The sequence below is a fragment of the Nannospalax galili genome, unplaced genomic scaffold (assembly GCF_000622305.1).
Source record: "Nannospalax galili isolate Female #2095 unplaced genomic scaffold, S.galili_v1.0 scaffold103, whole genome shotgun sequence".
Lineage (NCBI taxonomy): Eukaryota > Metazoa > Chordata > Mammalia > Rodentia > Spalacidae > Nannospalax > Nannospalax galili.
Genome location: NW_008352136.1, coordinates 2,812,701 through 2,826,240, shown reverse-complemented (window position 1 = coordinate 2,826,240; position 13,540 = coordinate 2,812,701). Strand labels below are relative to the sequence as shown.

The 13,540-nt window shown below is 47.4% G+C and overlaps 1 protein-coding gene across 1 annotated transcript in view; it reads right to left on the bottom strand.

Annotated features, from left to right (window-relative positions):
* The window catches only part of Myo18b (myosin XVIIIB), a 239,358-nt gene that overhangs the window by 146,869 nt on the left and 78,949 nt on the right, over positions 1–13,540 (bottom strand). Inside the window, exon 21 of the mRNA XM_008849005.2 lies at positions 9,036–9,145. Coding sequence (XP_008847227.1) covers positions 9,036–9,145 — 110 coding nt within the window. The remainder of the gene's footprint in view (positions 1–9,035; positions 9,146–13,540) is intronic.

The window sequence follows — 13,540 nt, the reverse complement described above, 5'->3', positions numbered from 1 at the left end:
TTTCTGAGTCTATTTTAGAGATAAAGTCTGGAGTTAATAGTTTGAAGAACAGGTGTGGGGATCTGGAGCTAATCCCAGCACTCTAGAGGCTGAGGCAGGAGGACTCTGAGAGTTGGAGGCCAGCCTGGGCTATGTTACAAAATGAGACCCTGACTCAAACAAAAAGATTTGGAGTTGGATGTTCCTGGGATCAGAGGCTCTGAGGTTGTGCTGTGGTCTATATATCACGTAGTTTATAGACATCACACTGCAAAAGTTGGGAACTATTCCACATCCTCAGTTTCCCATTCGAGCCAGACACTGGTAGAAGGTAGAGAAGACTCAATTCTTCAGCAACAACCCGAACTCTGTCAGAGAACGGGCTCAGTTGCCACAGGAACTTAGAGCTCTTCTCCACCCCCGTGTTCTTTTTATCATCCTTCAGATGAGGCAAAAAATACCAGTTCTAACAAAAATGTCTGTTCTGTAGACCTCATCTGTAGGTGAGAGAACTTTGGTCCAGGTGACGACAGGAAGAGGTGATCGCCTGCCACCCTGTATTTGATGCCCTTCCTCGCCTGCAAAATGTTGATAATTGGCCAGCCTGGACCTAATAGGCCCTGAGGAGAATTTATTGAACAAATAGAAGGAGTTTGTAAATGACTTCGCATTTAATTGTTGTTTGTGTTATTCTCATTAATATTAATATCAGATTGAGCCATATGGAAATGCTCTTTGTTTAGGCCAAATATCAATTATTTAATTTAGTTCAACATAATGCAATCATTGTCCAACAGCCTGTTGGTAGAAAAAGACATGGCAGGGATCCAGGTGGCTGTGTGGAAAGGCATCAAAGTCCCATCCTTTCTGTGACATCAGCCCTTCCACAGACCAAGTCTGTCCAGATACCCAAAACTTGTCCCTCAGCATGGAGCACTCATCCACAGTAAAATACCCGCCTTTTTACTCCAAAGATAAACAGTTATCAGTCTCTTTTGTAAAATCCGAGTGCTGCTCCAATGGCTTGTACATAGTTTGTCTTGTTTTCAAACCTCTGGGATAGACACGTTGTCCCTATTTTACAGGGGAAGAAAGGGAGGCCCAGTGCAATGCATTGGCAAAGGTCATGTGCCTGGGAAGGGATGTTGGAGAACCCAGACCCAAGAACTGACAGGGCTGAACTGTTCTCCACCTGAATGCTAACATCCAGCCCTGGACCACAAGTGACTGACTGAGCAAGCAGTTCCAGTCCGTGATCCTTCGTTCCTGGGGTGTCACACCTGGCTTTGGGGTTAAGGAAGGTCTTAAGGAGGTCATAGAAATAGCATGCATGAGAAGGACTTGCACAACATGTAAGTGGGACTTGCAGAATGGTGGAGCAAAGCTTTGTGCCCCTCTCTGTGCTGCCTGACCACAGTACCAACAGCTGCACCTTCCAAAAGGAGCAGACCTCTGCACACTGAACACCGGAATCAGCAAATCGAGCAGTTATTCCAGGAAGACTGCTTAAGCCAGGTCGGAGCAGCGTGAGCTGGCAGCCATCTTGCTGAGGCTCTCCCGCCCCTGCTCCTTGACCCCCAGTCAGCTGTGACCCTGCAGTGTGGTGGGGGGAGCACCAAGGGACTCACACCAAGAAAGAGCATGTAAAAATCACTGTCAAAAGCCAAGTACAGTGGGAAAATCTTGAAAAAACAAGAGAGAAAGAGCCAGTAATGTAGAAGGAACCGTCAAAGCTGTGGGCACATCTGTGGGGCTTGTCTTGATTGTTATTTGATAAAAGAGGGGCCAGCTCACTGTGGGCGGCATCATTCCCTGGGCAGATGGGCCTGGGCTGCATAAGACAAGCAGCTAAGCAAGTTGTAAGCAAGCTGGCAAGCACTATGGTGCCTCTGTGGTCTCTGTCTGCTTCAGTCTCCTGCTTGAGTTCCTGCCCTGACTTCCCTGGATGATGGACATGAACTGAAAGTGTGAACTAGCACACCCTGTCTTCCCTTAAGCTGTTTTTGTTCATGGTATTTGTCACAGCAACAGAAAGCAAACTAATAAAGACAACAGTGAAGTCCAGGACGCAGTGGATTACATCGTAAACATGCTGGAAGGCGAAGAGCTTGTCAATCAGGAACGCTACATCCTGCCCGTTTCCTACAGAAATGAAGATAAAGCACAGACTTTCCCAGGCTGAGTTCCTGCTATCAGATCTTCTTTATGGCATTATTTATATTAAAGAAATAGTGACTCAGATAACTCAAATCCTTAAGGAGCTAAAGAGCAGCATAAAATATAAAATGTAATAAGTAGGAAATAATATAATCCAGGCATGGCGACACATGCCTTTACTCCCAACCCTCAGGAGGCAGAGGCAGGAGGATCTCTGAGAGTTCAAGGCCAGCCTGGTCTACATAGAGAGTTCCAGGCCAGCCAGGGCTATGTAGTGAGACTGTATTTCAGAAAAAAGAAAAAAAAATTATAAAAATATATTCTTGGGGCTGAAGAGATGGCTCAGCAATTAAGAACACTGGTTATTCTTGCAGAAGACCTGGGTTCAAATCCCAGCACCCACATGGCAGCTAACAACTGTCTGTAACTCCAGTTCCAGGGGATCCGACAGCCTTTCTGTCCTCTGCGGACATTGTATAACACAGGTGCACTTACCTACATGCAGGCAATACACACATACACATAAAATAATAAATAAAACAATATATATATTCTTTCATCTCTTAATAAATTTTAAAAGACATGATTAAATGAAAGAAAAATATAAAGCTGTATTAATGGGTTTATAATGTATTTGCAAGTGTGATATATATTATAATAATAACACTGAGGTGTCAGGAGAAATGGAGTTATATTGGAACAAAGGGTTTTTTTTTAAATCTTACCAGAATTAAATTAGTACTAATCAGAAGCAAACCTTGACAAATTGACATATATTCCATAATTTCTAGAATAAGTTACTCAAATGGTCCACTGGAAAAGTAACCTAGTTTATGTAAAACAAGGAAGCAAATTAGGTTTTTTTGTTTGTTTGTTTGTTTGTTTGTTCTGTCTTTTTGAGACAGAGTCTCCCTGTAGCCCCAGCTGTCCTGGAACTCACTATGTAGACCAGACTGGCTTTGAACAACAGAGATCCGCCTGCCTCTGCCTCCTGAGTGCTGGGATTAAAGGCATGTGCCACCATGCCTGGCCAAATTAGGTCTGAAAACATAAGGTAAACAGCAAAACTACAGATGTAAGTCAGACAACTATATAGTATCTACAAGAGACATGGTTTATAATCAAAGAATGATGAATGGGCAAATGCAAAGAGATATAAGCAGGAAAAGTAAGAAAGATGCAGGGTGCTAATATGCGACAAAACAGAACCTAAAACAATGCCGGAAATAATGAGGAACATTTGCATTGATGAAAGGGTTTATCATGAACTTATGTATGCATCTAACCAGAGCAAAACACGAGAAGCAAAAAATTGATAGAATTAAATAATAAACAGACAATTCAACATTAGTAGCTGGAGGCTTTCACGCCTGACTTAATAATTAATAGAACAATTCACTCTAAAATCCTACCATAGAGCTTTGTCAGGGACACTTTCTCAAGGTTGAGCAAGGATGGGGCCAGGAAGGATGGGGTGTGGTGGCTCTTGGGTGAGATCCTGAGAATACTTAGGGTGATGCTGGGTGGGGCTATTGAGTTCACCTCTGTTGAGAAAGCTACCGGGTGTCAAGGGCAGGAATCCTTAGAAGACGCAGCTTGAAGCCAAAGTCTTTCCAATTCTAAACCACAAGCTTTAGTTCACAAGTCCCTCCTCTACACACTGACCAAGTCTTTATTTATGGTAGAAAGCACTATGTATCCCTACAACCTTGGACTCCACACTGCATGCCTGAAGCACAACATGTCTAGAACGAGGCAGAAAGTACATGAAAAAACACAGTCTTATGCAGGTGACTGGATTGGCTAAGGTTATCTAGAGAACACATCACATAATTAGAAGGGTTGCCCAAGGGAGAGGGATCCAGCAAAGCAAAAAAAAAAAAAAAAAAAAGTTGCATAAATTCCAGAGAGCAAAGGGTGCAGGGTTCAGGACAGGTATCCAGCACCCAGAGAGGGGACAGCACCCTCTTCCTGCCCTGATCCTTGGGGCCTCCTCCCGACCAAGGGATCCAGATGAATTCAGAGAATAGGAGAGCAGAGGTGGATGTGACTGCCTTTGATAAGGTGGGCTGGGATTAGTCAACTACAGACGCTGAGGGGCAGAGGGCCGGCACCAAGGTTCCTCCTGTCCATCAGAGACACTCAAGTCCTGCTTCAAACAGAAGCCACTGCTGATGGCAGTTGAAGGCCTTCTTCACCAACCTGCCTGAGATCCCACCACCACAGTCATGAAAGTCAGTCTCAGTGGTTAAGTTGAAGTCTAATCTTAATGAGATTAACCTGAGAGATGGGAATGGAACCAAGATGATTTAGCGGGAAGGCAGGGACATTCTAGAAGGCTGGATATGACCTTTAAGTGTCAAGGACAGATGGGTAGCTGTCTCCATAGAAAGCTCCATGGAATGGGACAAGCAGACTTGGCTTCCTTTATAATTTCGCTGACTCCAGCCCAAGTCATGAGGACCAGGTCCTGTGCTCCACACCCTTGCTAAGAGCTCTTCAGTGGTCCACGACTCACTACCCACTGATAGTCCAGACTCTACACCTTGGCCAACAAGATACCATGGCTGGAGCCTGCCGCCTCCTCAGGCCCTCCCTTGGGTCCCTTCTTGTTCCAACTGCACTCAACCCTCCACTCAGCCTTGTGACTCCAGGCCTTTGTACCTGCGGTACCCAAGGCGGCCACGCTCTGTGTCCTCTGCCTCACCCAGTTTCCCTGATTATCCCACAGGCTCAACCTCAGCATCACTTGGTCAGAGGCATCTTGCCTGAGCATCCACTGTCATCTCCACTGGAAACATAAGAAGGTCTGGAGGCAGTTCCTTGGGTGTCCAGAGCCCTCGCTCTGGGTGGGGCTTGCTTATTTGAGTACATCTCTCCTGAGGACTGTGTTCTGCCAGTCGCCATATCTCTGAGGTCTAACACTGGCTCAGTGAAAGCAACCACTTGGTTAAAGTTGGGTGAAAATTTTTAAATATTTTATTATTTTTATTTTATGTATATGAGTGTATTGCCTGTATGTATGGAAGTGCACCCATGCCGTGCAGTGCCCAAGGAGGTAAGAAGGCATTGGATTCCCATGAAACTAGAGTTATGGATGGCTGTTAGCTGCCATATTGGATTCCCATGAAACTAGAGTTACGGATGACTGTTAGCTGCCATGTGGGTGCTGGGACTCGAACCCAGGTCCTTTGCAAGATCAGTCAGTGCTCCTAACTGCTGAGTCACCTCTCCAGTCCCAATAAAAACTATTTTTAACTTAACAAGGATGGACAGCTTATGCTGTACAAAGTGGCACCACCCATTCTGCCTGCCCTCAGGGGACTTCCTTTCAAAACCATGAAAGGATGCTCAGCTTCCCTAAACACTAGGTCAATGTGAGTGAACGCCACAATGAAATGTGATTTTTAAACAACGGAGAAGAAAGGGGCGAGAGAGAAAAGGGGAAGGAGGAGGAGGAAGAGAGGAGGAAGAGGAGGGAAGAAGAGGGTGCCTGTGGGGCATTTCCTCAACTGCAATTTGATGTAGGAGGGCCTAGTCCACTGTGGGAAGTGTCATCCTTAGGTAGGTGGGCCTGGCTTGTATAAATAAGGTAGCTTAGCAAGCCAGGGGGAGCAAGTCAGTAAACTCCATGGTCTCTGCTTCAGTTCTTGCCTCCAGTTCCTGCCCTGACTTTCCTCATTGATGGACTGTGACCTGGGACTGTAAGAAGAAATAAACCCTTTCCTCCTCATGCCGCTTTTGCTCAGTGTTTTATCACAGCAACAGAAAGCAAGCTAGAACAATTTCCATTGCTGACTTAAATAAATAAGAAACCCCTAGGGATTTAGTGAAGCATATCTCTAGGGGTGTCTGCCCTGGCCTTTCCAGACAGGATCAGCAGAGGGACGAAGACCCACCATACAAGTGGCTGGAGTTCCAGACTGGATAAAAGCAGAAAAGAAGAAAGAGAGTCGAGCACCAGCACTCTCCATCTTTAACTCCTAATCCACCTGAATGTGAGCAAGCAACCTTAGGCTCCTACTGCCGCAGCTGTGAGGGACCCTTCAGCTACCATGGTTTCTCCTCCATCACAGACTGTGCACCCTCAAACCATGAGGTACAAATAATAAGCTCTTCTCTCAAGTTGCTTCTTGTCAGTATTTGGTTGCAACAAAAAGAAAAGTAACTGATACAATCCCAATCATCATTATTTTAATTTATCTTTATTCATGTGTATGGTGTGTTTGTGTGAGTTTATATATCCCATGTGTGTGAAGAAGCCCACAGAGGCCAGAAAGAGTGTGTCAGATCCCTTGGAGCAGGAGTTATAGACAGTTGTGGATGCAGGGAACTGAACCTGACTCCTCTCTAAAAGCAGTAAGCACTCTCAATCACAAAGCCATCTCTTCAACCCATAATCATCATTTAATGCTGTGTATAAGGACCCTGAGAGGCTGAGTTCGAATCCAGGCTCTCCTTCTGCCTAGCTGTACAGTCCTGGCCTCGGTCATGAAATAACACTAATTCCCTGAGTGGAAGGCTTTGTCTTAAAAGACCATCTCGGGCTGCAGTTCTACAACCTTGCACATTGCTTTTGAGACAGGGTCTCATGGAGCCCAAGCTGGCCTTGAACTCTCTATGCAATCATGGATGACCCTGAACTTCGGATCCTCCCCACCTCTATCCCCCTCATGCTGGGATCATAGGCTTCTTGTGCCACAATGCCCAGATACTGTTCTGCGCTGCAAGTGTGTGCCTGTGCGGTACAGACTTGTGATATTTCTGTTTCAGGAATACAAACTATCCAGCAAGTGCCCAGGAAGAGAGACTTCTCTAGGAAGCAGTCAGAGCATGTGAAGATACCACGTCAGGCACAAGGGGGACTTCGCCAGGACCCATTTTACACCCGACAAGAATCCCCTCTACTGCCGTCTAGCGTCTAATGACACCATTGACCTTTCCCAGCTGTCAGACTTGTCTTACTGGATCCTGAGGTCTTAACCACTCTGAGTGCAGAGGCTGCTGGCTTGCCCACCAGCACACGTGCTCATGTATAATTCATGGCCGATCACGTTGCCTGACACATGAATATTTATCAGCTTTCTCATAAGAGGCAGAGTGGTGCTGCCTTTCTTTGCTACCAAAATTCTATGCTCCTGCAAATGAAATTTGTGAGCAAATAAAAAAAGAATAAGAAACAGCAAAAACTCCCATCCAAGTCCATTCCACTTGTAATTTTCCATTCTCCAGGGCCTCGAGTGTGTACGGAGGTGGCTTCGGCTCAGCTACAACAGAATCCTGCTGACTCGTCCAGAATAGAAACCCTGCCATATGCTGCACCCTTCGCCCCTGCAGGAAACTCCCCCACACCGTACACCTGCCCCAATTCCAACTGCACAGGAGCCCCAGACCCTCCAATGGTTCCACTGTGGACCCTCTGCACAGTAATCAAATTTGCATGGACCGAAGAGAAAGGACACACACACCCAGATCATTGGTACAGGGCCAAGCCTAACAGCACAGTTTCTAAAGTGAGCTGCCGGTTGGAGAGGGGACGGAGGGGAGAATCATACAGGAGAGGTCACCCGTTGGCTGGAGGCACCCTGTGTCCTGGTAGGGGACCTAAGACCAGTGACTCTGTTTACCACTCAAGTCCCATGGCTCACTGGGGATGGCATTGCTAATGAGCCTGGGCATGTGTGAGCCCAGTGTGGCTGCAAATAAAAATGTATGTGGCTCAACTGGCTTCACCCTAACCCTGAAAGATGCTGCTGTTTTTGATGGACAAGTTAACATGTATGCACCCGCTTCTGTGTGCCAGGGCATGTATAGAGCCGGGTCATGGGCACAGTCTATTAACTATTTTAGAATATGTCATCTCAGAACATCTGATGGAGGAAGCCGCTAATGCTTTTCATACTTTAAAGATGAAGATACCAAGGCAGGAAGATAAAGTCACTTGCTGAAGTTCACGCTGCCCAAGTGATCCTGAGACCTGTGTCCTTTCAGGGATCCTCCACTGGACATTAGAGGCAGGAGCTTAAGAAGCGAAATGCCTGGCTGTATGACCTTGTGACAGTCACTTCATTTGTAAGAGAGTTGGAACAGCTCTTGCTTCCCAGGGCTGCCATGCACAAATGCTACCTGGCCAAACAGTTTTGCATATTCTAACCTTTCTCTACCCATTGACAAGCCCACGGCCCTTCTTCCAGAACCTTCCATTGTGGAGAGGTTGGCTGAGGAGTAAAGAGGTTCTAGAGCAGAGGTGGAGGAAGGAGACGCAGGGTAAGACACAGATGTGCATGTGTGTGTGCACACAGCCCTTCAGTGGGATTACTGAGCCCTTTCTAGGAAGCAGGGTTTCCTTTAAGGACTGGGGGCTGCACAGCATCAAGAGGTGAAGACGCGGTGCTGAGCATGCCTGAGCCAGGGCTGGTTAGCAAAGAGTGCGATGGACTGCGCCCTGGAAAGGAGATGGTCAGTGCAAAGGCCCCGAGGTGGCATGCCTAAGATGCAAACCCTTGTGTGAAGTGCATCTGGGACATTCTGGATCCTGGAGCCCTCTTTCCATGGACCACCTCAGGTGTGGGTGCTGAGCAGGCAGCCTTGGGAGGTGTGGGCTGCTTGTGCTGCCGCAGTCCCCGTGAGCTGGGGACTCTATCTTTTCCTGCACTTTGTCACACGGGATTTCAAAAGAACCATTCTGGGATGGGGACGGTCCCCAATAAGATTGTGAGAAAGGTGCAGTCTGGACTGCGGTGCGAGTCAAATCTCATTTTGCATTGCTCCACAGGGCTCCCTCTTAGCGTCCACCCAGTTCAGCTGCCCCTTGGAGCAATCCCATATAGAGCAAGAGCTCTGTGGACCCCATGGAAGCTTCCAGGACCACTACACTCTCTCACACCAGCTTCACCTACCTTCCTCTCATCGATTCCCTCGGAGGTGGACTTGAGTTTCTTCAGCAGTGGAGGGTCCAGCACCTGGAAGCGCCTGCGGAACTGAGCTAGCCCCATGTGCTCAGCATAACCTAGGGAGGAGGAGGGGACAAGCAGGGAAGTTACCAAACAGGAAGGCCCAATGCAGGCCCCTGACTCCCAGGGTTCCACTCTCAGCCTGGCTGCTAATATGCTGGGAACTCATTTTAACCCATCTGCTAAGTTAAGGAATCCCCTTTACCAAGGCTCAGGGACCATCATAGAAGACTAAGAGCCAAAGGTCAGGGAGGACAGGGGTGAAATAGTGTCTTCTGGACACAACAGGACTGCTGCACTCACAAACTCACAGCAGCTGTGGTTGCCTGCACAAGATCAAGCCGGTCAACATTTCAGATGGAGCGGGAGGGGTCCATGGGTACCCACCCCTAACTGAGGAGCTAGGAACAGTTGATGGTTTCTGAGGGAGGGAGAGTCAGTTTTCTTTAAAGGTATAGCCCTGGTAGATTGACCACCCTCTGATGGACGGCCCCACACCCAGGAGTGTATGGGCAGTACAAACTGGAGTCAGTGACTTATGTAAAAAGAAGACACAAAGTTGGGAGGATAGTAAGGGGGAGGAGCTAGGGGGATGAGAGCTGAGTATGATAAAATGGTTGTATGAAATTCTCAGATAATTAATAAAAACACTATATTTTTTAAAAAAGGAAAAGAAATCACCTTCAATCCCAGTACTTGGGAAGCAGAGACAGGTGAATCTCTGTATGTTCAAGGCCAGCCTGGCCTACATAGCAAGTTTCAGGCAGGCTGAGACTGCAGTGAGACCCTGTCTCAATATTGGATTTTTGTTGTTGCCATTGTTATTGTCTTAAGACAAGGTCTCACTATATTTCTCAGGCCGATCTTCGACTCATAATCCTCCTGCCTCAGCTTCCCAAGTGCTGGGATGATAGATGTAAGCCACCACCGCTAGCTAAGAGACAGGGTCTGGCTGGCAAAGGCTCCTTGGGACACAATCCTTAGATCCGGGTTCACAAGCTGCTCTGCCATTGCCTTTCCTGGGCCCTGTGCACATCGGGACCTGGGTCAAAGGCTCTGAGAAGTCCCTCAGAGCACACCTGATCCACCTTCAGTTCCCTAAACCTGCTTGCCCATGAAAACTCTTTTGTCTAGTACCCTTTTGCCTACTCCATAGATTGCATGAAAGGCCTGTCACATTGGGCAGTACACCAAGGCTTTTAGAATCCGTCACACAGGGTAGACACAGATGTATCCCTCTTGAGAAAGTGGAGGGAAGGTATGTTGAGAGCTACTGAAAGTTATACAAACTGGCCTTTGAAAGACACTGTAGAGTTTCCTTCTTGGCAAGAAGGAAAGGTTACACAGAGGGGACTGGACAGGCAAGGTCAGAACAAGGCAATGTGAGCATTCTTCCACAGTCAGAGCAACAGCCCAGCATTGCTGAATATTAACAGGAACAAGACTCAGGAATACAACTTCCAGTGCTGTAAGACACTCAGCACCTGAATGATCATCCCATTTTATCAGTGAAAACTGAGACCCAGGAGAGAAATTCACCTAGTCACATAGGATAGTAACTGTCCCAGCTGGGATTCAAACCTGGGGAGAGAAAAGTCTGAGTGAGGAGATGCCTAAAGATGAAGGACTAGGCCCTAAAGGAATGGGAACTCAAATTCTAGGCCTGAGACCTGGGCTCTCCTCTCTCCTCGGTGCAGGAGGTGTGATGGGGCTTTGGTTGCTTCTAGGCTAGTTAGACTCTTACTCCACTTTCAAGACTTCGCGAGAAGTCAAGTGCATGAATTAGGAGGAGGAGAGGGCATGGGAGCACAGAGTGTTGGGGGATACTCCGAATCCGGAGGCCTGCCTGGGGGAGGAGGAGGTCTCCGGCCAGCTGTGAGGGATGCAGACAGCATACAGACAGGAAACCCAGGAGTCCTGTGTTTTTCTCCTAGGTCAGACTCAGCTGGGTTCGCACCCCATTCCAGCCCGTATTAGCCCCATGCCTGAGTACAGACAGAGCTACTTTTCAGCACAGGGATGCTTTGAAGGATAAGCTTGTGACTTCGATGAAAGGAGCTACTCTCACTGCACTCTGCCACAGCTGGACACCCCTCTTGGGTCTGGTCCACTCTCTCCCACACATGGCCACCCCTGTAAGCTCTGAACCACGCTCTCTCACATCCAGCCACCCCTCTCAGCTCTGTCCCCTCATTAGCTCATCCAGTTCTTGTAACTCTGTGGAGCAGAGCAGAAAGGTAGGCACACTCCAGGGACTTGCGTGGGTCACACGTGGTGGCAGGCAGCTGCAGAGCCAAGCCCAGGCTGCCTCCCTCCCAGAGTCTGAGTGGTGCCCCCTGGGCTTTATGCCAGGTGAAGTTTAAGAGCGCTTGTCACAGCCAACCCCCCCCCCCCCGCAGGGATGGCTTCCCAGGCTCTTCCAGGTCTTACATCCACAGACACTCAAATCCTTCACATACAATCAAACAGCATTTTCAAAGAGAGTATATGTTCCCTTGGTCCTTGTCATCATTTCAAGACAATTTCAGCTTCATCCAGTGTAAATGCTGAACGAACAGTTATCATAGAGAATTGTTTAGAAAATAGTGACGTGAACAGGTCTGCACACGGTCAATACAGACGCAATGTATTTTTACTTTGTATCAATGCTTATTGTGTATGTGTGACGTGTGTATGAGTGCAGTTGTGCACATGCCACTGTGTCCACGTGGCAGGCGGGAAGCAACTTTTAGGAGTCAGTTCCCTCCTTCTGCCTGTTGAGGCAGGTCTCTCCTGTGGCAGGCCTGCATGCTACAGGCTAGTTGGCTGACCACTCTCTGGTCCACCTCCCATCTCCTAGTAGGCGTGCTGGGATCACAGATGCCCACCTCTGCATCTTGCTGTTCATGGGCTTGAACTTGAATCATCATACTACAGCAAGTGCTTTGATCCACTGAGCCATCTCACCAGCCTCCACATGTAATATTTTTCCAGTTGTTTTAGGTCCAAGGGGGGGTACTGCATATGGGCACTGTGCTAAGGGCTTTGTGAGAGCCGTCTGAGTGTCTGTAACAACACAGTCCCTGGCACACAGCAAACACCAATAAACAGTACACACAGGAAAGAATCATGTTGAATGTGATACATAATGTATGTGTGGATTCAAAGTCATAGATATTAATGCACCAAAGTATGTCTCATGTGGGTCTGGAAGAGATGGAGTGACTCAAAATAGAAAAAAGAACACGGAAACAGAGCAGATCTGTGGGCTGGAAAGTTCCATCAGGAGACATCAATCCGTTATTATGAGGTTGAGGAGCCGCACCTGGATGCATGGTACAGACCTTACACAGAGCAAAACTCAAGGAAGGCCACGCCCTGACTCACACACACACACACACACACACACACACACACACACACACACATACACACAAACACATACCACACACATACATACAAATATTCACACATATTCATAGACATATACAAACATATACACATACACAAATACGCACATACACACAACACACATACATATACACATATATGCACACATATATACATCATGCACATAAGCACATACACATATACACATGTGCTCATACATATATCCACACACACCACATATATACAAAATATATACACCATACATACATATACACACATACATACCCCACACACAACACACACATACATATGCACACGAAAACACATATACACACATGTATACATATGCATACATGTTCAAAAACACCATACACATAACAGACATATACACATATACCTCACATATGCACACACACATAAACGCATGCACACAAATACATACATGTGCATACACATAAACATATGCGTGCACACACACACAGTGACATCCTTAAAGCTCCTGTCATCAACCTCGAGATGGATGGGCTTGGGACCTGGCTGCCTGCTGTGACCACCCCCTCGTCCTCTGTGACATGATTCATCTTCCTCAGCCTGTGGCTGTCCAAGCAGGAGGAAAATCAACGATGCACTTGGGAAAGGGAGAGTCTCGAGCTTTGTTTCCAGCAACCCACAGCTTCTCTGTCAAACGCTGGGTGCCCAGTGCCCGGGGTTCCACTATTAATGCGGTTGGGGGTATACATTGGTGACCACAAAGACATTATAAAAATAGGCCACATGAGACCCCACCAGCCCCAGCCACCCATCCTCAGAGAGCAGTTGAGCTCAAATCATTTCTAACTACCAGGAAGGGAGCTGGCAGGATAGCCCTTGAAGGCTGAGAGGCAGGAAAGAGTGAGAGATTTCAGATCCAACCCAGCACATAAAATTAACCACCAGTGAGATCCACAGACACAGTTTACTTACCAAACCACAGAACTGAAAACTCTTTCCTTTGACCAAAACCCCAGCCTCTCTCCATCACTCACCAACTGCCCATCTGGACTTGGTGAAAGTGGCCAGTGAATGCGACCACAGCCTTCCTC